The sequence below is a fragment of the Artemia sp. Qi Xiang Cuo genome, chromosome 2 (genome assembly GCF_049724085.1).
Source record: "Artemia sp. Qi Xiang Cuo chromosome 2, ASM4972408v1, whole genome shotgun sequence".
Classification (NCBI taxonomy): domain Eukaryota; kingdom Metazoa; phylum Arthropoda; class Branchiopoda; order Anostraca; family Artemiidae; genus Artemia; species Artemia sp. Qi Xiang Cuo.
The window spans coordinates 24,839,759-24,864,626 of NC_142795.1; the positions used below are offsets into that span (position 1 = coordinate 24,839,759).

Here is a 24,868-nt window from a genome sequence, read left to right on the forward strand (position 1 = left end):
TTTTGGCTGCTAGTTTAGCTGCAGTCCGTTGACTTTTCCCAGCTTTTACCTCATTCTGACCTTTGTTCGCAAGGTTATCATTTGTTTCAGGACAAGTATTAAAATCACGTGATTTTTTTAATCACAATAATTAAAATCACGTGATTATCTTTTTTTTACCAAAGGTAAAATTTTAGCTACTTTAAGACAAACTGGGAACAATCCATTTTGCATGCAAGAATTAAAAATAGATTACGTAAATATAGTCTTAACTACTTTATTTGGAAAATATTTTCTAATGATTATGTGTTCTAGCAGAAACTTGATTCATCAAATAATGTCCAATTTTCCTAAAATGGTCAGCAAATGCTTCCTCCATCCTTCTGTTGTCCTTTATGTTAATTCCTCCATCAGTTGTAATACGGGATGGAATATTTGTTGTTTTAACATTGTTAATTTTTTCATTTACTATTTTCCATGTTTTCCGATGTGTATCGCTTTTACGAAACTAATTTTGATGATATTTTGTAGCTGCCTTTCTGAGAACAAGAGTCAACCGATTTCTATATTTTCTAAAATTTTCGATATTAATTTCATTTGAATACTGCATTTTCACCTTATATAATCTATTTTTTCTTTTGTACTCTATAACAGGCTTTAAGTAACCCATGGCTTACGAGGAAAAACCTTACTTTTTCTTTATACCAAGGGACATGCTTGATTAAATATTTGGTGAAACTTACTATAAGATAAAACATTTAACTTATTCGGGTCTTCAATATTTAACACATCACTCCAATTTATATCTGTTATTTTTACTTTCATCTCATCTATTTTTTCTGGTTAATTGCCCTTTCTAACAAATACTGGACAGTTTTCATATTCGATTTTTCTTTTATTTTACTTTTGTATAGAGTTTGTGTTTTTCTTTTCACTTTTTATTTATACCTATCTGAGCTTAGTTTGTTTTCTTTTTTTTCCTTTCCTTTTTCCCGTTTGGACGCGAAGCCGAAAAATCATGTTCGTTTTTGTAAATTGTCATTATGTTTTATCTAGTTTTTGGGGGTATAGCACACTTAATGCTTGTTTATACAAATAATTTCGTTCAGGTTCAGGGAAGAGAAGTGATAACTGAAATTTTAAACAATACTGAAGACTATATTGACGTATTCGTTAGTGCTGTGGCAAGTCCAGACAAATTTTGGATTCAAATAGCTGGGCCATTGACTTCTGCACTTGACAGTCTGGTAACTGAAATGACGTCTTTTTACCGTGATGAAAAGAATGCATCCCAATATCGGATCTCTGTGGTAATTAGAATGGATTTAGTAATAATAATATTACCCGCTTAAAACAAAAAACAAACGGGGTAAGAAACAAAAAAGAAAAAAATTACTCTAGACAAATGTGACACAAGAAAACACTAATAATCACGCACCGTCAAATGTTTGGATAAGCGTTTGTACTAGTCCAATGCTAGTCGTAGCACTTTCAGCAAATTTTTCACTCAGAATCCGAAAGGACGAGATAATATCTGTTGCACCATGTTTTATTGACATATTTGGTATATTTTGTATGTTTTATACAGATGAGGTCAAAGTTTATAAAATAAATTTGCATGGATTTTAAAGAAATACTGGTTTGAAGGAAAAACCACAAATTCCATTAGTTTCGTAGGCATGAGGTGTGTGGATATTGGTATATGTATTATGTATGAAACAAGGCACCATTATTGCCATTGCCCCCCAAAAGGTAGAGTAAAACTTGAACTTGGACTTGAATAGACTAGAACTTGGTTAAAGAAAAAGTGGTAGAACTAAACCAGAGCAAGACTGTACGCAGCATTTAGTTTTAATAGGGGAGGGAGATATCCAGGGGCTCAACTGTGAGCAAGTCCTCTGTTGTTCGCATTTAGCTATTAAACAACTAAAATGGGATGCCCGTGTCGTTTCCATGTTTTTTCGGAGGGGGAGGGGGTCAATGCTTAACTGCTTAAGACCAGTAAGGCCTTGCTGTGAGTAAACTGCAAAAGAATAGAATATTTTGACTTCATACAGTCCGTGTGAAGAACTCTAAGAAAGAGCGGTTTGTGCCAATGGTAACTCAAATTAACAAAAAAAAGGAAAGAGAATACGGATAACAGTGTATCCACCAAAAAAAAGTGTTTTTTTCTGATGACTCCGAGTATATAATGTTCACCTCATGAGAAAATCCTACAGGGGAGCTTTCAAGCTCTTATTTCCAAATTACAAAATTCCGTATTTTATTTTGAGAGCGGCTGTAACGTATATATATATATATATATATATATATATATATATATATATATATATATATATAATATATATATATATATATATATATATATATATATATATATATATATATATATATATATATATATATATATATATATATATATATATATATATATATATATATATATATATATATATATATATATATATATATATATATATATATATATATATATATATATATATATATATATATATATATATATATATATATATATATATATATATATATATATATATATATATATATATATATATATATCCAACGGTCATCGTATCTAACTAGTGGTAGTAGAATATTGAAATCGGGGTTATTTTGACCGAAATTGTACTCTCCTTTTGAAGTAAGAAAAGAGATTACACCATAGCGAAGTGGAGTTTTTGGATAGCACAAAATGACTGTGTGGTCAAAATCTGTTGAACTGTATGATCAAAATAATGTTGAGTGAAAATTCCGAGATGGCCAATCGATTAGATAATCGATTAAAAATCAATTTGAGCTATCGAAAAACCAAAATATAAAAACCAAAAATGCTCAAAATATTGATCTCCCAAATTTCAGAAGAACTAGTGTCACGCGCTGGCATTTTCGTTCCAATAAATGTTCATAATCCATACAAGATAAAAGGCTAATATAGACAATTGTTTGACACCTTTGTTTAACTAAATAGGTTCATTTTAGGCTTCATTAAATTATGTTTGGTGTATAATTGCGCATCAGCTATTATAGAAGGGAGTCAGAGGAGGGCCCGAAGTTTCATATAGTGGGTTTTAATTCTCTGATTTTATAACTGTTAGTCTGTCTTCAGATAATTATAGAAGAAATATGATTTGGGGGGATTTAATATCTAGTCTCTATTTGTACTTTGAAAAAGGTACCAATAACAGCCTAGCTTCTAAGGTCTTAATACGGCACAGTTGCCCATTCTTCCCTAAAGTTACCTACAGTTTACACAAAATGAACTGCTGTTATTGACAACTTATTGGCAGTTATATATTTCTTTGGTTTACTCTTTTCCGATAGCACATACATTGCGTATTTGCTATAGAAAAACAATTAAAAATCTGTTTATTTTCTGCAGGAATTTGCTACCATATTATTGACGTGTGTATTAATTCATAAATATATGAGCTCATAAGTAAATATATGAGCTTCCAGGGGGAATTTTTTTTATGTTATTTAACTTGACTGTGTAGAGGACCCAATCTTCAGCATAAGAAAAAGTTTTGTATTTTGGTACTCTAAAACCAGTTTAAGCCTATTCATATCTGAAACCGCAATTTTCTAAGATTTTTCTTTTGGTTGTTTCAAATTAATGTGGCTTTTAGGGCAGTATCCCTTTTTTTAGTCTCTGGTACATGTTTTTGGACAGAAAAGTAAATCTCGTTATATTTCTTTTAAACTATGCACACTCTATGCTAACCAATCTCGTTCATAAAACTTAATACCTAAATCTCACCCACTTTTGGACCAAGCGAGAGCCCTTTTGTTTTGGCCATCATAACTGATCTATTTGAAAATTATTCATGTTTTCATATGCTATTTTGTATTTATTTTCTTCATATTTATATCAATTATTTAATAATAAATTACTGTTAAAATTATTTCTAAATTGTTTTCTTTATATATGTGTTCTGAATAACCTGATGAGTCATTTGTATCCAAGGCTTGAAAAAAGTAATCAAATAAGTTCTTCTGCCCTCTAGAAAACTCCCAAGTAATGAGTCACCCATTGTAACATTATAAAGTTTCCTGTTAACTCATTTTGTTCTAACATAGGCAGCGCAATAGCGCTGCCTAAGTAAAGAACGATGTTGGCGCAATGTATTATTATTATTTTTTTTTTGGTTTGGTTTGTCTTAGACCAAGGCACTTCGTATCGAAGGAGTTGTCATAGAAACTTCAAAAAGGGCTCATTCGATTGGAAACTGAAAGGGCTAGTGCCCTTTTTAATAGTCGAAAGTGATTGGAGGGCAACCAACCTCCCTCCGACGCCCACCATTTCCCCAAACACATCCAATCAAATTTTCAGATAGCCATTTTGTTCAACGTAGTTGAAAGGTCCGGTTATTATGTCTTTGAGGATGACAACCCCCCACAACCCTCAGGGCAAAGGCTGTAAGTTATGCCCTGGGGACATAAAAGGTTTTTATAGAAAGCGTTGTCGTAGAAATTTCAAAAAGGGCTCATTAGATAGGAAATTAAGAGGGCTAGTGCCCCTTTTTATAGTCGAAAGAGATCGGAGGGTGAATGTCCCCCTCCCCACGCCCATCATTTCCCCAAACACTTCCGACTAACATTTTGATATAGCCATTTTGTTCATTGTAATTGAAAGGCCTGGATGTCTATGAGGATGACACCCCCCGTCCCCACAGCCCTCAGTACAACGGTTGTAAGTTATGCCCTTGAGGCATTTAAGGTTTTTATTGAAAGCGTTGTCGTAGAAATTTCAAAAAGGGCTCTTTCGATTGGGAATTGAGAGGACTCGTACCCTTTTTATTAGTCGAAAGTGATTGGAGGGCAAATGTCCTCCTCCCCCCCCCCGCCCCTCACACCCATCATTTCCTCAAAAACTTCCAATCAAAATTTTGAGATAGTCATTTTGTTCAACGTATTTGAAAGGTCCGAAAATTATTTCTTTGAGGATGACAAATCCCCCCAGCCCTCAGGGTAAGGGTTGTAAGTTATGCCCTGGGGGCATATGATGTTCTTATAGAAAGTATTGTCATATAAACTTCGAAGGGGGCTCATTGCATTGGTAATCAGAAGCTCTAGTGCCCTTTTTAAGAGCGAAAGTGATCGGAGGGCAGCTACCGCTCTTCCCCACACACACACGTCACACACACATTCCGAGATGCATCTAATAGAAATTTTGAGTTGGGAATTTTATTCAAAATTGTCTAAATATCATATAACAATGCTTTTGGGGTTGAAACAACCCCCTAGAGCCTGAGGGCAAGGGTTATAAGTAATGCCCAGGGGGCATTCGAGGTTTTTATGGAATGGATGGTTTTACGTACTCTAGACGACGATAATTTGATTAGAAATTAAAGGCTGTATTTTCCTTTTAAGAGTCAAAAGTGATGGATGGCAGCTAGATCCCCCCCCCCACCAAACGCGTCTGATTGAAATTATGAGATAGCTATTTTGTTCAAAATAGGCCAAAGAACATATAATAATGCCTCTAGGGTTGACACAAACCCCCAGTGCCCTGGGGATAGAGTTGAAATTTATGCCATGAGGGCATGTAAGGTTTTATGGATTGGGCGGTCGTATAAACTTCAGATGGGGCTTATGTCCCTTAACACTTCCAATGAAAATTTGGAGATAACAATTTTGTTCATCGCAAATGTAGGTTTCGAAATTATGTCTGTGAGGAAGACACCCCCCCCCCCCCTACAGCTCTCAGGGCAAGGGTTGTAAGTTATGCCCTGGAGGCATATAAGGTTCTTATAGAAAGGGTGGTCGTATATGCTTTGGAGGGGACTTATTGGATTGGTCATCAGAAGTTCTAGTGCTCTTTTTATTAGTCAAATTGATCAGAGTGCAGATACCCCCCCCCCACACACACACACAAGCACGTCGTGTTTTCCCGAGAAGCATCCAATAGATATTTTGAGGCAATCCTTTTAATCAAAAAAATCCAAGGATCATATAACAAGGCTTTTGAGGTTGATACAAACCACCAGACCCTGAGGGCGAGGGTTGTAAGCAGGGGCGTAGCTCCAGCATTTTATTGAGGGGGCAAAAAAGTTCCACATCCAGAGGGTGAAGGGGCATGGGCTATATAATAGGTTTTTTCCAATTTTTTGGGGGGGGGTAACTGCCCCCCTTGCCACCCCCAAACGACGCCACTGGTTGTAAGTTATGCCCATGGGGCATTTATGGCTCTTATGGAAGGAATGGTTGTATAAATTTTAGAGGTGGCTCATTTGGCTGGAATTGGAAGTTCTAGTTCCCTTTTAAGAGTCAATGTGATGGAGGTCAACTACCCCAACTACCCCTCTTTTCACCATATGTATGTAATTGAAATTGTGCGATGGAAATTTTGTCTAAAATAGTCCAAAGAACACATAACAAAGCCTCAAGGATTGGCACAACCCCCCAGAATCCTAGGACAAGGGCTTTAAGTTATGCCCTAGGGGCATATAAGGTTTTTAATGAATGGATGGTCGTACAGATGGGACTCATTTGATTTTGAATTTGAAGTTATAGTGTCCTTTTTAAGATACAAAAGTGATTTGAGAAAAACCAACTCCCCCCTCCCACGTCCATCATTCCCCATAACAAACATCCAAATAAGGTTTTGAGACATCAATTTTTTTCAGTATTGTTGAAAGGTTCGGTAATCACGCGTTTGGGGATGTCACCCCCCGCCCCTCCCGAGGCTTCAGACCAAGGGCTGCAAGTAATGCAATTTGTTCATTGTTTACATATAATATATGTTATTGAGAAAAGGTATGCATGCTTGACTCCTACTTTCCCAACATACGAAGGGCATTAGTCTTTCAGGGAATGTTGAGGGGAATTTTGAACTAAATCTAACATGTTATGTGTACATGGGCTGTCAAAGGGGTATAACTCAGGAATGACTGAGTATATTAATTTGGAATTTTCAGGAAATGATACGGGAGATGATCAATTGAACATACAGGCAATATTAGTAGGCTAATGCTACTACAACTACTGCGGCTTCCACTGCTACCACAAGTATTTTTACTACTACCGTTACTGTACTAAAACTACTACTTCTATAACGAGTGATGCAAATGCTGAGGATATTGAAAAAAAAATATCTGAGGAAAAGTTGAGGGGAAAGTTGAACTAATGTGTGGGCTATACAGATTGCTGATACGGGTTCATCAGAAATATTTTTGGAATAGCCTATTACATGAAGAGGGAACTTCAGAGCCACCATGAGTGGGATGTTGATTAAACCACAAGGTAAAATTTACCTGCTACTACTGCTATTAATACTGCCGCTACTACTATTACTAATAATAATTATATACCATTACTGCTACTACTGTTCCTACTACTACCACTACTACTATGATACTAGTACAATTAAGGCCACACGTATGAAGGTGAAAATTTTACAGAATATTGAGGAGGAATTTGAACAATCAAAATACACTATGCGCATTCAGATTGTCAAAAGGGAGTATATCACGAATTGATTTGGGTATTTAGTTGAAAGTTTCGGAGAATACTTAAAGGGGAAGATCAATTGACAATAAGGTAATATATACATGTCACGGCTAACACTAATACCACTGCTATTTTTCCTTATGCTACTACTACTACTAAACTACTCCAACTATTACTTCAATTGCAACAACTTGTAAGGCTTAGAATATTAAGGTGAAAAGGGTGTCGAAAATGGATATCAACAATATTTTTGGAACGGCTTAACGTGTCAAGGTGAAACTTACGGGGCATCATGAAAGCGATGTTCAACTGACCAAAATGGAATATGCACATGCTAATACCGCTATCAATACTGCTGCAATTACTGCTACAGCTATTGTTAACGCGACACCGGCACAGCAACTGTTTCTACTAATCCCACAACACTGCGATAATAGTACTACTATAGCCAAGTATGTTAAGGCAAAATTTGATAGAACATTAAGGGCGAATTCGAGCAAAAATAAGCGACTTATGTGTATTAAGGCTGTCAAAATAGCGTCTTTTAGGATTGATTTGTGTATTAAGTTGGAAATCTAAGAGAATACTTAAAGGGAAGATCAATTGACCAAAAGGCAGTATGTGCACATTACTGCTAATACTACTGCTACTGCAACATTTACTAGTTATATAAATACTGTTGCTAATGCTCCAACTGTTACGTCTATCGCAACAACTTGTATTGTTAAGATCATTAAGATGAAAATTTCAAGAAGTAGTTGAATATACAGGTTATCAAAAAAGCAAATCAACAATATCATACCAATGGTTAATTGTATTAAGTTGAGTAGCTATACTACTGTTGTGACTACTATTACAACTATACCTAAGGGTATGAAGGTGAACTTTTCAGAGAATAATATCTGAAAATTATGTTGTATGGATGACAACCTGCCATCCGTATGTAATCTCATGATGCCCCTGAAGTTTTTCAGTAAAGGCCAGAACATAATTTGCTCTTTATTGAAAAAAAATATTCAAATATTTTCACTTTTATAACTTTAATAAATCAAATATTATTAACATTTTAAGGAATAACATTCATTTGTATTTTTTCAGTAAAGTACAAATTATTTTCTGGCCTTGGGAGGGCATAGGGGTTTTGAGCCCTACTCATGTTAATTTCTGATCGTTTTGAGTTTGACTCGGTTATCTATCGTAATTTCTGTTCGTTTCGGGTTTCGTTTATTTATCGGTAGTTTTACGTTTAGTAGAATATTTGATTTTTAGAGAATAATTATCCTTTGGTCCTGTGGAGTAGAATAATTATCCTGTGGTCCTGCTTGGCAATATGTCCCCAGGGTTTAATCTCAGCCGCTGCAAGGCTGGGCAACAGGCTTGCTACCTGTCTCTGCAAAAATAACCTAGCAACTGAAACTTCGACAATAGTCGATACCCTATGCGCCATCAGTGACGTGGGAGGATCTTTTTTATTCTTTTTTTTGTACAATAGGCTTATGGTGCACAAAATTATGCTATGTAATCTGAGAAAGAGGTGCTGACATATTTTTGTACCGATCGTGTCTCGTCTCCATTATACTCTGTTATGTAAATTTGCCTCTACAAATGGAGCCATTGTGTAAAAATCCCTCCAGAGTACATCTTCACTTGCTGATTCATTTTAGGACCAAGTCCTAGACACACACTTTTGTTCCTCGCATGATGATGTTTCCTTGTAGTTTTGGTATAGTTTACTTATCTAGTGTGGATGTCTTTAATGTTTTTTTTTTATACATGTAGGCCTAGATGGTATTGAACGGTTCGCTAATAAATAATGTTTATATTCTTGTAAAGTTTGCTTGTAATACTTTATATTTGTGTGTTTGTCTATGATACCGTATTACCCATTCCTAGACGTCTCAATTTTTTGTAAGGACATTGTTATTTATCTTCACTCCTCTCTTGTTAGTTTCAGTTAAAAAAAAAAAAAAATCTGATTTTAGCCGAATATTGGGGCGATAGTAGCTGCCATCTTTCCTGCCGATGGAGAATATTATAGAGGAGCAGTTATGAAACTTGATGATGAGAACAAAACTGTGTCAGTATTTTTCGTTGATTTTGGAGATTCTGATGAAGTGCCTCAGTCTGAAGTTTTCGAACTTTTACCAGAGTTTTCACTGCTTCGTTTCCAGGCCATTGAATGTCAGCTTGAAGGGGTTCTTCCAAGGTATGAATATATTCTTCTTCTAGGTAAAAAGTAGGGGAAAATAGTAAGCGGAGAAATTCAACTTTATCTCCGAGAATATAACTAGCTTTTACTCTTTACATCTCATTTTAATGTTGTAAGAAATAGTACAAAGATAACAAAATAACTATCCAATCCAAAAGCAGTGCATCTGAACCTTTTCTCTATTTTGAATTAAGCTAGCTTCTTGTGCTGAATTGATTTGTATATACAGACATACTGAATCTCCTATTTTTGCATAGCTTGATAGTTCATCTTTACAGTGTATGTGCTGTGCTTCCCAAATCAAAAACAGCCTTACAGTGTAACAACAGCCAAAACAGTCTTTACAGTGTATGTACTTCCCAAATCCAAAACAGTCGGTGAAACTTGCCGGGCATCCAAAACAGCGAACAATAAATGCCACTGCCAACTAGTGTAGCATCTCTTGGTATTTTTTCAAGCTCTGATTTTGGGATCAGACATTTAATACTACACTAATTTTACCAATTACACTAATTAAATTAGTTTCTATTGTTGTTACTCTGAAAAAAAATGAAAGAAATGCCAAACGCTAGATGGTGTTAGTGATTTTGCAAAAAAATCCAAAAAGAGTTTTTGCAAAACTCTGAAAAAGAATGCAAGAAACGCCAAACGCTAGATGGTATGGGTGATGTTTTGTCGACACTAGCGCCAATCGTCACTCTTAAAAATTATCTATACTCTTTAAGTTGGCATTTCGAGTTTATAGTGTATCTTTTCACGTGACTTTCGAAAACAGTGTATCTGATTCATATAAACTGTTTTCCATTTGGAAATTCAGATGAAGCAGCGGATACACTGTTGTGCCGTGATTCCCAACGTGGGGCATAGGCAATATTTTGGTGGGTCATGGACAGGATATGCACACTTTGGCTGACTACTTTAGAGCCTCTATTAAAAAAAGAGAAAAATTATATGAATTGTGTCACATTCAAATTCATTTAAAGAACACAAAAAAAAACATTATAGTGTTGCAATTAAGTTATGCTTTGCATAAACGGGGTGTGTGTGTAACTGAACACGTGCAACTGAACCGTTGTTTGAGCCCCTGTACACAGTCAACCCCATTTAAATAAACCGGCTTTCAACTGGACCCCGTTGAAATCAACCCTCTTTGAAATTAACTCTTATGTAAGTCAACCATACTTAAATTAAGCCTTGTTTCACTGAACTCAGTCCAAGGAAAAACAATAAGTTTGAACTAGTGTTGATTAGAAGCTCAAAATAGGTTTCTCACTTCGTTCGCAGTTACTAACTTATAATACCCATTTGGGCAAGCTAAATTAATTTGGACCAAAGGCAAAGAACCGGAAGAGCCGCGATTGCAACTTATTTCTGTCACTGGAAGCCAATGAAAACGCTTCTCTTTCATAATGCTGCTTACGTGTATCTTTTCGTCAATGGCAAGGTTGATAATTACTCTATTCAGGTTGGACTTTATCCAGTTTACATTCACCTGACCAGATTTTGATTTCTTTACACGTACTTGGTCTAATATTATAATTATTTTTTTATGTGTGAATGAGAAGGAAGGTTCAATTGTGGTTCAATTTGGGCCTCAGCTCTAAGATTATAAATAGGTTTCACTCTTATCGGACTTAAATTTTAACAGGATGTAGATCTAGTCTAGGAACACACACAAGTCAGAAAGAATTTGAAGAAAAATTGAGAGGTATGGGGGAGAAACTAAAGTTTTACAGGCTCAAAAATTTCTGCTGAAAAAAAGCTCTAAAAAAATTGTGTGACGGTAGTGATTATTATAATTGCAGGTTTGAATAGTGAATCAATCGTCTTTTATTTGGAAATTACGGATGAATTGTGCTATGTAACATGATGCCAGTGACCAGTTAATGCACACCTTTATGGGATGGGGGAAATAAAACACTAATTCCGAGAACTTCAGAAGGTTATCCATTGCAGTGCCCTTACGATGTTCCAGTGACCTGGTACTGCTGGGGAAACGAGAAAGAGAAAGAAGACACGTTCGGGTATCAAGCACTTTTTCGTAATTTCCATGAATTTGTTTCCTAATTATTTGTAGTGTTGAAATAAAAATAAATAGCTTCTATGATTAAATTAAGATAAAATTTTTCCCCTTAGTAGTTTTTTTTTAATTTTGTCTTGCTTTCCACTTGCACACTCCACTTTCCACTTGACTTAAAAGGGGAGTATTCAAGAGGGGGGTTTTAATTACCAGTTTAAGAGCTTCCAATCGTGGAGATTGCAGTGGTAGGCTTTTTATGGTTTCAAGCCTTTACACTCCAGAAATGACACTAAAATTGAATTTTAGTGCAATAAGGCATAATACGATGGTGTTGTCAAGAGACAATTATAAAAAGCGTTTAAATGCGAATATTAGATTCCAAATAAAATCAAACTGCTCTCTACAATGCTCAGATACCCTATCAGTACTGAAGAAATCAAACAGAAATAAGGGAGTGTTCAAGAGGGAAAACAGAAAACAGAAATTATGGCCAGTTTGGAAAACTGGCCATAAGGTTACCAATTGTTTGTAGAATTTATTGTTTATTTCTGCAACGATGAACTGCTGCATTATTGATATTGAAAAAAAGTAGTGAGTCGATTTTTTGTTAATTTCTGTTTAATTTTCTTTTTTAATAGGGTGTTTTTATTCTTTTTTTTATAAGGGGTCTATCTTGGTCGAATGAAGCCATTGAAGATTTTGGCCTGCTATCTTTATGTGCTCAGTGGAAACAGTTACGATTAAAAGTCTCAAAGCATAGATCTGCACCCGATCGCCCAACTCCAATACCTGTTGTGAAGCTTGTCAACACTGATGGAGAAAAGGTATAATTTGTTTTTACTTTAAGGTAGACAATAGCGTTGCCACTCGTAGGTTTTTTGGTGCTACTTTGGGTGGTAAAATAGTGCTACTTTCGTATAAAGGTGATACTTTCCAAAAATTTACCTCTCGTGACGCTTTTCGTCGCTCGTGCTGGTACTAACATGTTTTTTAAAATGAAAATATTGTCCAATTCGTGTGGGAAAGCGTTAATTTTTCTTTCCAATTTCTCTAGGGTCTAGAGCATAGGCACAGTCAACGAGCATTTTAAGTATAAATATGGAAGCACCGTCTACTGGACAGTCGCTTTCCGGACAAACAATTTTTCATGTTTCAAATCAACCAGTAGTGCCAGGCAAATGAAAATTTTAGGAATTAGCTTAAAGTCATAGAAATATCTGAAAGCTTTATTCACCTAGCTCAACTACGTAGCTTTAGAATATTGGGAAAAGTGTGTTTGAATAGTGACTGTTTACCCTGATAGTGCACAAGAACAGATGTAATAAGGGTATTTGGTGCTTCTCCAGATACACACGAGTTAGGTCCTACAGGTTAGATAAGGAAAGAGGGCTGTGACACACAAAAATATGCATTTTAGGCCACCATTTTTCTGGAAGGAGCTCCTTTGGGGGACTTGACCTCTTATCTCCTTCTATATGCAGTTGTGTTCGATTTGTTTTACTATGGAGCTATATCGGACAGTAGAATAAACTTAGAAAGTCTTTGTCAAAAATTTATTTTTTACTACAAGGTCGCTTTCTGGGTAAGCACATTTCTTATATTTCAAATCAAGCAGTAGGGCTGGGCAAATGAAAATTTCAGGAATTGGTTCAAGTATAAGGTCATAAAAATATCTGAAAGCTTCAGTCACCTAGCTCAACTACTTTGCTTTAGAATATTGGAGAAAGTTTGTCTGGAAAGTGGTTGTTTACCTTAATAATGCACAGGAAAAGATAAAATAAGGGCACTTATTGCTTCCTCATATACACACAAGTTAGATCCTCAGGGGGGGGGCTCTCTTCTGAACACAAAAGTATGCAATGTAGGCCACTATTTTTCTGGTAGGAGCTTCCTTAGATAAACTTTAAGTGGTTAACTCCACGTCTTATCATCTCCTATATGCAGTTCTGCTCAATTTGTTTAAGAACTATGGAGCCATCTCGAATCGAACAATAGAATAAATATAGAACAATAGAATAAACATAGAACGATAGAATAAACATAGAACAATAGAATAAACATATAACAATAGAATAGACATAGAACAATAGAACAAACATAGAAAAGCTGTGCGAAAGAAAAACAAAGTTAAAGATAGAGAGTTTGAATGTTACTCCTTTGTTGTAGCCTAATTAGCTAGCAGTTTGTTAAACAACGAATAAGGGACTTTTTTCACCTTCTTTTTCTATAGCAGGTTTCAGTTTGACGCCAATTTCTTGATTATGTGCAGTTAACCTTGACGTTTCGATCAATGAAAGAAGGAAAACTTTTTCCATCCTCTGGGCTTTACTGTCACTGGGGGGGGGGGAGGGGAGGCTAGTAATAACAAATTGTAGTTTCTGTACGGATTACACTAAGAAGGTATGTTATCCAGCTAAAACCAAGAGGAAATTATTTTGCATGTGGAAAAAAATTCACGCTCATTTTGCTTAATGAATTTTATTTTAATTGTATAGGCACTTTAAAATAGTGTATTAAATGATAATATTGGCTATAAAATAATAATGGTATATTTGTGGCTCCTCCTCCTGACGTTATGTTCGATGAGTCAGCAAAAACAAATTGAGATCGTTCGCATTGTGCTACAAACCTCTAATTCAACAAGATTCTACTGATTTTACTGAAATCTCGTACTGACAAACATGAGTTATGGTCGTTGACGTCTTTGTATCGTATGTATCGGTACTCATTGAATCTTATGAAAATTGTCCGCACTTGAATTGCCGTCATGTAAAATTTTTGCGGTGAAATTAATTTCACCGTTATTTTCAATAGTAAAAGTCATTAAATAGAGTCATTTCAAAGAATTTTTAAATAAAAAAAAAATAATGGTCACAGACTAAAATTGTTTGAACTAAAGCTTTGATAATTTTTTCAGTATAAATCAGTCCATGTCTTCTCCCCCCCCCCAGTTCACTGCCGAAAATGGGTTTGGGACGTCTTTAGTATTAAAAACAATCCAAAAACATATGCTATTATTATGAATACATCAATAGCTACAACCTAGTAAAGAGCGAACCGTAGCCCATAATAACCGAAAATTAGAAAACCTGTTTCTAATTAAATTTTCAAATGTAGAAAATCTCCGTTTCACGCTGATTCATGGATAGTAACTATTATCCATGTTAAACCTAACAACGAAAACAAAGCCCCTCCCCCCTTTTTTTTATCTTGAGAAAATAATGAATGGTGTTAGATCATAGCACTTTGTAGTAAAGAATTAAATCCAAAGAAACCAGAATTTCTTACCTTTTCACTCCATACACACAGTATACCTTATCTTAGTCAATATTTTCCCAATTTTAGAATTTTTTGATTCTTTAAAGTTTGCCCAAAAGTTTAATTCCTTAATTTTGTTTGCAAAAAAAAAAAAAAAAAAATCATTAAAGAGCTGCTCTTTCTGTGGCTATTTTCCTTGAACCCACAAATCATAACACAATTTATAAATAGAGGGCATAGCATTCAAATGAACCAAGTCCTAGAAATTACCTTGATCTATAGGCTCCTAATTTAATTGACTGAAATTGAATTTATAGCTACAATTATTTAAGACCAGTAAGTTTTACGACCATTTTGCAGTGATGTGTATAATACATTTGTGAAAACAAATTAGAGCAGTAAATAAAAACAAAGCCATGTGGATCTGTTTCAGTGTTACTGTTGAAGCAAACAATATATCCCTAAAGTCATACAACAGAAATTGCTGTAATACCTTGGCCTATGCAGGAATTCAAAATAGGTTTAACAATTCACCAATGAATACTAAGCTTCAGTTGTGACGGGTTAAAACTCAACATTTCTTTTTTCTTTGTGAGTTTTAGTTTATTAGAAATATGCGGCTTTTTTTGCTTATTAATATTTTAAGTTTCTCCTTTTTTCCAAGGCTGCTAATATATCAGAAGAGCTGATCCATAAAGGACATGCAGTAGCAGAAGATAACAATTTAGTATAAAAAAGTGGATAAGTTTTCTCATGAAACAGGCTACTGTTTCAAAATTTCTGTTATTTTTGTATCTTTATATATGAAATACAAATTTTGGAAAAAAAAATCTGTTAGAAATTTTATGAATAGTTAAGACAATAGTGGGTTCAGTTACACTTGAACAACGACGAGAAACCGAGAAACCAGCTAAAGAAGGTAATGTGCCACAAGCAAGCATAGCTGAGAGAAAAGTCAAGGAAGATGATGACCTCCGGTCACACAAAATAATATTGAAGTCACCCATAATGACAAGTTCACATGAATGTTGATGGATTGCTTCCAAAGCCTCATCAAGAATCTGAAGGAAAGAGGGAACAGATCCACTAGGAGACCGGTATATATTACCAACAATCAGGGTTTTAGTTTGGGTTTTAATCTCAATAAACATGGATTTGAAAATTCCTTCTTCATTTCTTGATAGGTCTTAAAGAGTACTGAAGATATTCCAAAATATAAACAGCAAGGCCACCTTTAGCCACCCTACTAATGTTCAAATACTCCATCTTATATCCAGGGAGCTGCAACATCGATTCAGTTCTCGAATCGAGGAAAGTCTCACAAAGACCAATAAAATCGGGATGGCCCCTGCGTAATATTTGTTTTAAATCATCAGATGAAGAGCAAAGACCTTGAACAATCAGCTGAAGCATAGACAAACAACCACTTCGTTTGAAAACTTCATCTAAATTCGAAATATACTTACTAACAGCTGAAAAATAAATAAATGAAACCCAAAACGAATAAAAATTAAAAAACTAATCGAGTCAAACTCAAAACGAGTAAGAATTAACATGATTAGGGCTGACAACCCCCATGCTTTCTCAAGACCAGAACATAATTTGCACTTTACTGAAAAAAAAAATAATGACGTGGATTATCAGTTTAATACACAGATATTGATATTTAATCCTTAAAGCTAGTAGTAAATGTAACAGTGGTAGCAGCGTTAGCACTAGAATGCACATGTTGCTTTTTGGTTAACTGACCCCCCCCCTTGAAGCATTTTCTGAAAGTTCCAACTCAATGCTCAAATTCATTCTTAAAAATATGCTCTTTTGACAATTTTTCTGTACATAGTGACTTTTGATTTAGTTAAAATTTCCCCTGAATATTTTAAAGGTAGTATTGTGGTTGCAGTAGTAGTAGTGGAAGAAGCAGTAGTGGTGGTAGTTGTCCTAGTAGTAGCAGCGGATAAATATTACCTTTTTGTTCTATTGATCATCTCCCTTATTATTCCCTGAAAATTCCAAATTAATATACTCCTTCATTCCTAAGTTACGCCCTTTTGACAGCCCGTATGCACTTAAAATGTCTTGAATTAGTTCAATATTCCCCTCAACATTTTCTGAAAGGATCTCCTAAATGTCCTTCGTCTTTTTTAAAGGAAAGGTTAAACATGCATACCTTGCTCAATAAAACTTCTTTACTAGAACATACAACTTCCAATTTCCAACAGAATGAGCCACATCCGAAGTTTATGCGACCACCCTTTCCATCAAACCCTTAAATGTTAACAATGGGCAACTAATATAGCTTATAACTCTTATCTGAGTACCGTGGGGGGAGGGGTCCTTATCCCCAATGATATAACTACTGAACCTTTCAAATATGCTTAACAAAATGACTATCTCAAAATTTTGATTAGATGTGTTTGGGGAAATGATGGGCGAGGGGGAGGATAGGCTGCCCTCCAATCACTTTTGACTATTAAAAAGGGCACTAGAAATTTCAATTTATAATCCAATGAGCCCCCTCTAAAGTTTATACGACCACCCTTTTTATAAGTACCTTATATTCCCCCGAGGCATAACTTTCAACCCTTCTCCTGAGGGCTCTGGGCAAGTTCTAATGTTCAAAAACATATGACTGGACCTTTCAACTCCGCTGATTAATACGACTATCTCAAAATTTTGATTGGATGCATTTGGGGACATAGTGGGCATGGAGTGGGAGGGGGGTTACAAATTTCCAATTGAATAAGCCCGTTTAGGATTTTCTACGATAACTTCTTTTATACGAAGTGCCCTGGTCTAAAAAAAACACACACAAAAAAAAAAAAAATAATACATTGTGCCTACATTGCTCTTTACTTCACGCAATCACGCTACCAATCATCTTTGGACTATTTTTTAACAAATGGCTACCTCAGTATTTCTATTCGATACATTTCGAGAAAATACTATGTGTTTGGGGAAGGGGTATAGCTGCCCTCAAATTACTGTGACTTTTCAAAAGGCCACTAGAACTTCTGATTACCACTCCAATGAGCCCCCTGCAAGGTTTATACAACAACCCCTTATATAAAGACCTTATATGCTCCAGGTTATAACTTATAATCCTTTCCCTAAGGTCTGTTCCTTCCTTAGAATCGAAAATATATACTTAAAAGTGAGACGTTTACATGGAGAGCTACTGTAAGTTTGATAATTGGGGTCACCAATCTAATATTTTTTTTTGGATGTTTTGATGTTTTATCTTTGATACAATTTAGGTATTATTTCTGTCTGTAAATCTCTTTTAGAGATACTCTCTTAGAGATTCTTCAAATCTCTTTTAGAGAAACAAAACTTTCATTACAGGTGAATTGCTTTTATTCTTTGGAAATTTTCATTAGAAGGAGAAGGGTGGTGGGCTACTGCTCGGTGAGCAAGAGACTACCAGAACTTATTTGTCCTTGTCTGTTCATTGATCTGCTGGTGTTGAGTGCTTTCATTTTTATGGTGGTGCTGACACCTAAAAATTGCCAGAAAACAAATTTTATTTTTCAGGATGTATAAGGTGTTACCTGTTGGAGCCCAAAAGAGGTAAGTGAGAAGATTATTTCGCAAACCACATTAAACTAACATTACAAAAAAAATAGAAGAAGCTGTGCTCTCAGCTTCTAGGTAATCGGCTACAAACAGGAATGCCAGTGATTTTAAGATAGGTGACCCTTATTTTGGTTTTATCAGACGATATTTTATTCATTACAAAACTTAATTCTATATCACTTCAAAAATCACAAAATGATACGAATTCCTGACCCCTCAGATCTAAAAAAGTCTTTTTAAAATTTAAATTTACTTAAAATTAGACAAATATAGAGTATTTCTATTTTTTATTTTATTTCAATTGAAAGGATCACTTGTCTAGCCTCTTAATGAAAACTCATTTTTAGTTGTAAGATTTTGTGAGATTGGCTGACCTTTTTATTATTGGGATTATTGGTTTTAGTTTATTGGTTTTACAGGTCATAAACATTTCTTTCGCTAAAACGCTGAGGCTTGGCCTATTTTTTTCAGTTGTTTTCCTGGACTAGTATATAAAATAAGCCCTTAAATTGGCAGTCGAAAAGCTTTGAAAGAGAAAAAATTTCTAAACATCAAAATTAATCTGGACTGTGAAGTGTGAGGAATTGCCTCAGGTATCAGGTTACGGTAGTAAATACAACTCTTTTACGGATTGTTTTTTTTTTTCACCACGATGAAAAAAAAAGACAAAAACGGTAAAAAAAAAAATCTACCACGATTACTACTTATAGAATATCTATTCAGGAGGGTATGGGGTAAAGTAACTCCTCCACTTGTGCCGTCATAAAGTTGACTAGCGCTTTACTGAAAGCCAAAAGAAAATGGAAAAAAGATTATTCTCTCACTATTCGAACAAAAAAAGCCTCTTAGTGGGTAGCATCTATGAGCAATTATTGCCCCCTGAGCCTATGTTGCATATTTATCTGGTAAATTCATAAGTGGTATACTAAAAGCTTGGAACAAAACAGTGAATTTTCCGTTTGTTGCTAGGTATTCTTTTAAGTTCACATAACACTCAGGGCCAAATTTGAATCTATGTTGCCCCTAGGCCCAGGCGTTTTGGCACCCCTAGGCTCAAGTAATTCTTTTTTCGGGGAGACACAGAGATTTACGGGGGAATCCCCGAAAATTTGGGGGATAGTGAAAGCCCTGAACAGAAGGCAACTGATGAGTGATGAGCCAAAAGTAATGGAAGAGAGGTGATACCGAGCTCTCAGCAGCCATTCATGGGAGACATTTGACAGTTTATAAGTGGCTACGGAATTCCTGTTTTGTTTTCAAATCCCTTTTCTATGAATAGGCAGCGCATTAGCAAAGTGTACCTGGTACTTTGATGATTAATTAAAAAACCGTTTTCCACAAAATAAGTTTTTCAAAGAAAAGCAAAGAACTCCATTAAACAAAAAATAAGCAAAAATAAAATCAATAAATCTACGAAGCGTGAAACTACCACAAATCAGCAATGATAAATAAATGAAACTCAAAACGAACAGAAATTACAATAAATAACTGAGTCAAACTCAAAACGAGCAGAAATTAACACAAGTTGGGCTCAAAACCCCTATGGCTTCCCAAGGCCGGAACATAATTTGCACTTTACTGAAAAAAAACATAACTGTTCTTACTTTTATAACTAAAATAATTTTTTCACAATATAAAATGCTCATGATAAAAAAAAGCCACTGGCAGATCCAGGGGGGAGCCTGGGCTCCATAAGATTTTTTCTGGTGCCCTCTTTCCCTTTTTTTTTTCCTTTTTTCACTCTTTTTTTAGAATAAATTTGTCAATTATTGGCACCTTTGTCACATAGCCCCTCCCCCCAAGATTTTGCTCTAGATCCACTCCTGCATAAAGCTATTGTGATTTAGAAGCATTGTATTCTATAATTATAACCCTAATTGTTCACTTTTTAACAAAATTCCCATGGTCAATGCAAATACTAATGCACACCACTCTTTAAAAACTCTTATAAGCAATATCTGTTCTACCTTGATAGAAAACAAGTAAACTCTTACTATAAAGAAGTTTCACTTTGCCAATGGAGATAGTGTAATTTCTTAGTAAAGATTTCTCATCCAAAAGGTAATGGATTATATATATATATATATATATATATATATATATATATATATATATATATATATATATATATATATATATATATATATATATATATATATATATATATATATATATATATATATATATATATATATATATATATATATATATATATATATATATATATATATATATATATATATATATATATATATATATATATATATATATATATATATATATTTATTCTACCCTGTTTTGTCTCATAGGTGATCGATCCTGATTAATCACATGTTGTTTTTTTTTTGGGGGGGGGGGGACTTTAAACTATCTTACAACAGTAAGCACGCGCTTGTGTTTCAATTACTTTAGTACTAATACAGTTGTGTGAAGTGGTGGTTGTGAGGAGGGGGGGCTATATAGCATACTCTGCATGTTCCCATTGAATTAGAACATAGTGAATTAAAAAGTGTCTATTATAGTAAATACAACTTGTGACAATTCTTATGACTTGAAAACTAATGAAATGTTAAGCTATTTTGGATTTTATTAAAAAAAAAAATAATAAGAAGCAGGACCTGGGACAAGTGAAATTCAGAGAAGATAATCATGTTGCAAGTAGTTTACCTATATTGACAAAAAAATAATTGCCTATATTTTCATTCTGTATTTTATATTCACTTTGTATTTCATTCTATATAGGATAAAAAGGTGCTAGTCTCACTATGTATTATATTCCCTCTGTATTTCAGTCAATATATGTATTAAGTCAATGTTTACCAAATACATTTTTTGGTTCTAAAGAATACTTTTGATATACATGCTTCAAAATTTTCTGAATATTTTGAATGTTGTGAAATCTTTTACTCAAACTGGTAAACATTTTCAAAAAATTTAAATGTGTTGTGTATTTTCAGTCAACTACCTATTGACATCTAACTGTAAAAAAAAGAAAATGCTCACCGTGTTTAAATTTTTACAGGTTTGAGTAAAAGAGTTCACAACATTCAGAAAATTTTGCAGTATGTATATCAAAAATATTCTTTAGAACCAAAAAATTTATTTTCAATTTATTTATTTTAGTCTTCAATTCTTAAAAAAAAACAGCTAGTGGTCTCAATCCATTGACTTCTAAGTTATGGGCCCAGCACACTTCTGAAGTGCCAAGCTGCTCTTACATAAGAAATAGAACTAGGAAACATATGGTGAATTATGTTTCTTCTGAAGTAATAGACTAAATTATAGGATAATTAAGTATTTTTGAGATTCAAATATATCAGAATATTAAAATGTTAGGTAAACCCAAGATGTGTACAAATTTTGAGCTGCATTGGATGAGAGGAAGGGGTCAAAATAAGTATATCATATTTTGGCCTCAGACAGAGGAAGCAAGTTAAGTAAAACAGGGTCGAAAGGAAAATGTCATGGCAAATTGGCATTTAAACTCCAATTTCCAAAACCAAACCAAATTGAACACAGATTGGTTCAGTCTCTTTTTTAAAGAATTATTCACATTTTTTTTAAATTTAAACAAATGTATTGTATCTCTTTTCTTTGGTTTTGCAAATAGGCTGGTTTAAAACTATTTATTAGCAGTTAAGACATCAAATGGTCATTTTCTTTATTTATTTTTTTACCTAGTCAAATTTCTTCCATTTGATTTAAAGGCTATTGGCATTTTGGAGCAAATGAATTATCATTTGCTCCATCTTAAATGTCCCTTACTTCTACTTAATAAGTGTACTTTAATCCCATTGGTTTGTTTTTTAGATATATTTTTACATGCCAATAACATTTTTCTATATTCCGGGAGGGAAAAGTAGCCCCCCTTTTTTAAACTGGGCTAACAAATGATAAGTGACAAATCTAGATGGACAAGAAAATTTAATTTCTGGAAAGACAATTAACTTTGCCTTTTTAAAACTTCATTGGTTCTTTTGTAAGAAATTAAATTAAAAAAGACAATTTTTTTAACTGAAAGTAAAGAGCAACATTAAAACTCAAACAAACAGAAATTATTATTTATATAAGGAGGCTGTCTGAAGACTTTATTGGTTCTTTTGTACTAAGCAGTATTAAACTAAAAAAATAGAAATTGTTCTTTATAGAAGGAGGCTGTCCCCTTTTCATTTGTTGCTCTTTATGTTAAAGTTTAGCTCTTTGTTGCAATTCTTTAAGAGAGACTGCTAAAACACAAGGCTGTTGATTTTGACTGAAAAGTATTTATGAAGAATTTTAAGACTTTGGCCTTGGTTAGGATGAAGAAGCATAGCCTCCTCATATAGGGAAAAAAAAATTGTTCCTTTGAAGTTTTTATGCTGCTCCTTGTTTTCAGTTGAAAAAAGCTTGTCTGCAGAAAATTCCTCCTGGACAATTCCCATATATTTCAATAACAATTACTATCTATAAACAATACCATTTTCCTCATTCACATTGGAGGCTGTCAGAAATAATCACAACTTTGTTTTATATTTTTTCCAGGATTAGTTACTTTTTGCGTCTTCTATGCGCATTGGGCTATTGTCCTTATATTGTGTGATGTGTTTGTAGAATTGATGTTGTCTAATTTCTTTGGTTTCTTCTGTCTCTGAGTGCAGTAGTTGGTTTAGATTTGACCTGGGTAATTTGAAAAAGAGACATGTAGTCTTGCATTGAATAGTTCTCTCTTTTTCAGGCTGGGTTTCTATGGAAACTTTGTTGAAATTCAAACGACTGGCATCAATATCAGATATTCCATCAGTAGCTGCTGGAGCATTGAGGAAGTCTGAAGCTGGGTTGATTGAAGTCTCTGAGGATGCAACAAAAATCAGAAGACTTAAGCTTATACCAGAAATTAATGATGAGCTTAAGAGAGAGATTGCTTGGAGAACAGTCTACTGCAAAGGCTTCGATAAATCTGAAAATTTGGATGATATTTTGGAGTTTTTAAAAAAATTTGAAGGTGTTGAAAAAGTCACAATGAGGTACTATGGTTCAAAAGAAGAACCACATTTTAAAGGTACTGCACTAGTTGAATTTAAGACTAGAGAAGAGGCTGAAACTTTTCTGAAACAGGAGAATGTTAAGTATGAGGATACTTTTTTGTTCAGACAGTGGTATGATGATTGGTCTGCTGAAAAGGGCAAATCGTTTAGGGAAAAGGAAGCAATGAAGAAAGAGAAGTATGACAGGAAGGAGAAAGAAAAGAAGAATCTGATAAAGGAACTGACAGAAGCAACTGAACATGGCTCAATTATACATATTACCGATCTTGATAAGAGTGTTGTCTGGAACTATATTAAAGATAGTTGAAAACCCTTGTTGACCCAACTGAAATTAAGTTTGTAGACACTATTGACAAAGATGGTAAAGTGTCTGCTTATGTCCGTTTGACTAATGCTGAAAAAGCCAAGGAAGTTAAAGAAAAAATTGGTGATATTATCAAAATTGACGGATTTGAAGGGAAAGTGAATATCCTAGAAGGTGAGGCTGAGAAAGAATACTTAGAGACTGCTATTGAGAAAAGAGTGAATGCAAAATCACTCGGAAATCGGAAAAAAAATCACACGGTGGAAAGAGGTCTTTCAGAAAAGGGCTACATAAAAGACCATCCAAAAGACTTTTTGAAGACCAATTCAAGACCATTCTTACCATAGAAGGTGATGCTGAGAAAGAATACTTAGAGACTGCTATTGAGAAAAGAGTGAATGCAAGGTCAGGAAGAGGGGATAAGCCCGGTGGAAAGAGGTCTTTCCGAGGAGGTAGACAAAGGGGAGGAAGACCATTAAAAAGACAAAAAGTTTGAAGTCATTTGTTTTATTGTCTTTTGTAATGAGTTAAGTTTGTTAAATTAAAAAAGTTTGTTTTCACAAGGGTCACAATATTTGCAAATTTTGCTGTTTTAGGTTTGACAACTGATTTAAGCTAACTAGCCAAAGAGCCTGTCATACAACCAATGGCGTTCAAAATCTAGAGAGGGGCAATTTTGTTGTTGTTTAATCTTGTTGATAGAAGTACCAAAAACACCCTTTTTCAATGAAAATACAAAAAGATATATTTTTCAAAATATTGATTTTAAGCAGATTCTGGAGATGCTAATTGGTGGCTCGCTAGGGATGCAAACAGGTGTTACTGTTGTTAAATACTTAGGATGATCATTGGAATGACGGCAACACTATTAGTTCGGAAATTGTGAATTTTCAAGGTTTACAGTGTGTGCACTTTACAATACACACTGTGCACATTTAAAATATTGGTAACTCATTGCAAGCAAATCAAGGTGGTTTTATACAGTAGGTAGCATCTCGGAACCAAAGACACAACAGAAGCTTCAGTAGGTT

At 34.4% G+C, this 24,868-nt stretch overlaps 1 protein-coding gene across 3 annotated transcripts in view; it reads left to right on the top strand.

Annotated features, from left to right (window-relative positions):
• LOC148955040 (tudor and KH domain-containing protein homolog) overlaps window positions 1-23,362 on the top strand; it is a 68,408-nt gene extending 45,046 nt beyond the window's left edge. For 2 of the 3 annotated variants that reach the window (XM_089099898.1, XM_089099908.1), the window contains exons 6-9: window positions 1,089-1,289; window positions 9,432-9,655; window positions 12,343-12,502; window positions 15,601-15,757. In XM_089099898.1, the coding sequence (XP_088956024.1) occupies window positions 1,089-1,289; window positions 9,432-9,655; window positions 12,343-12,502; window positions 15,601-15,669 (654 nt within the window). In that variant the 3' untranslated portion in view covers window positions 15,670-15,757. Of the gene's footprint in view, window positions 1-1,088; window positions 1,290-9,431; window positions 9,656-12,342; window positions 12,503-15,600; window positions 15,758-23,223 lie in introns of those variants that run through there. The other variant, XM_089099903.1, reaches the window with a different exon arrangement.
• The last annotated feature ends 1,506 nt before the right edge of the window (window positions 23,363-24,868 follow it).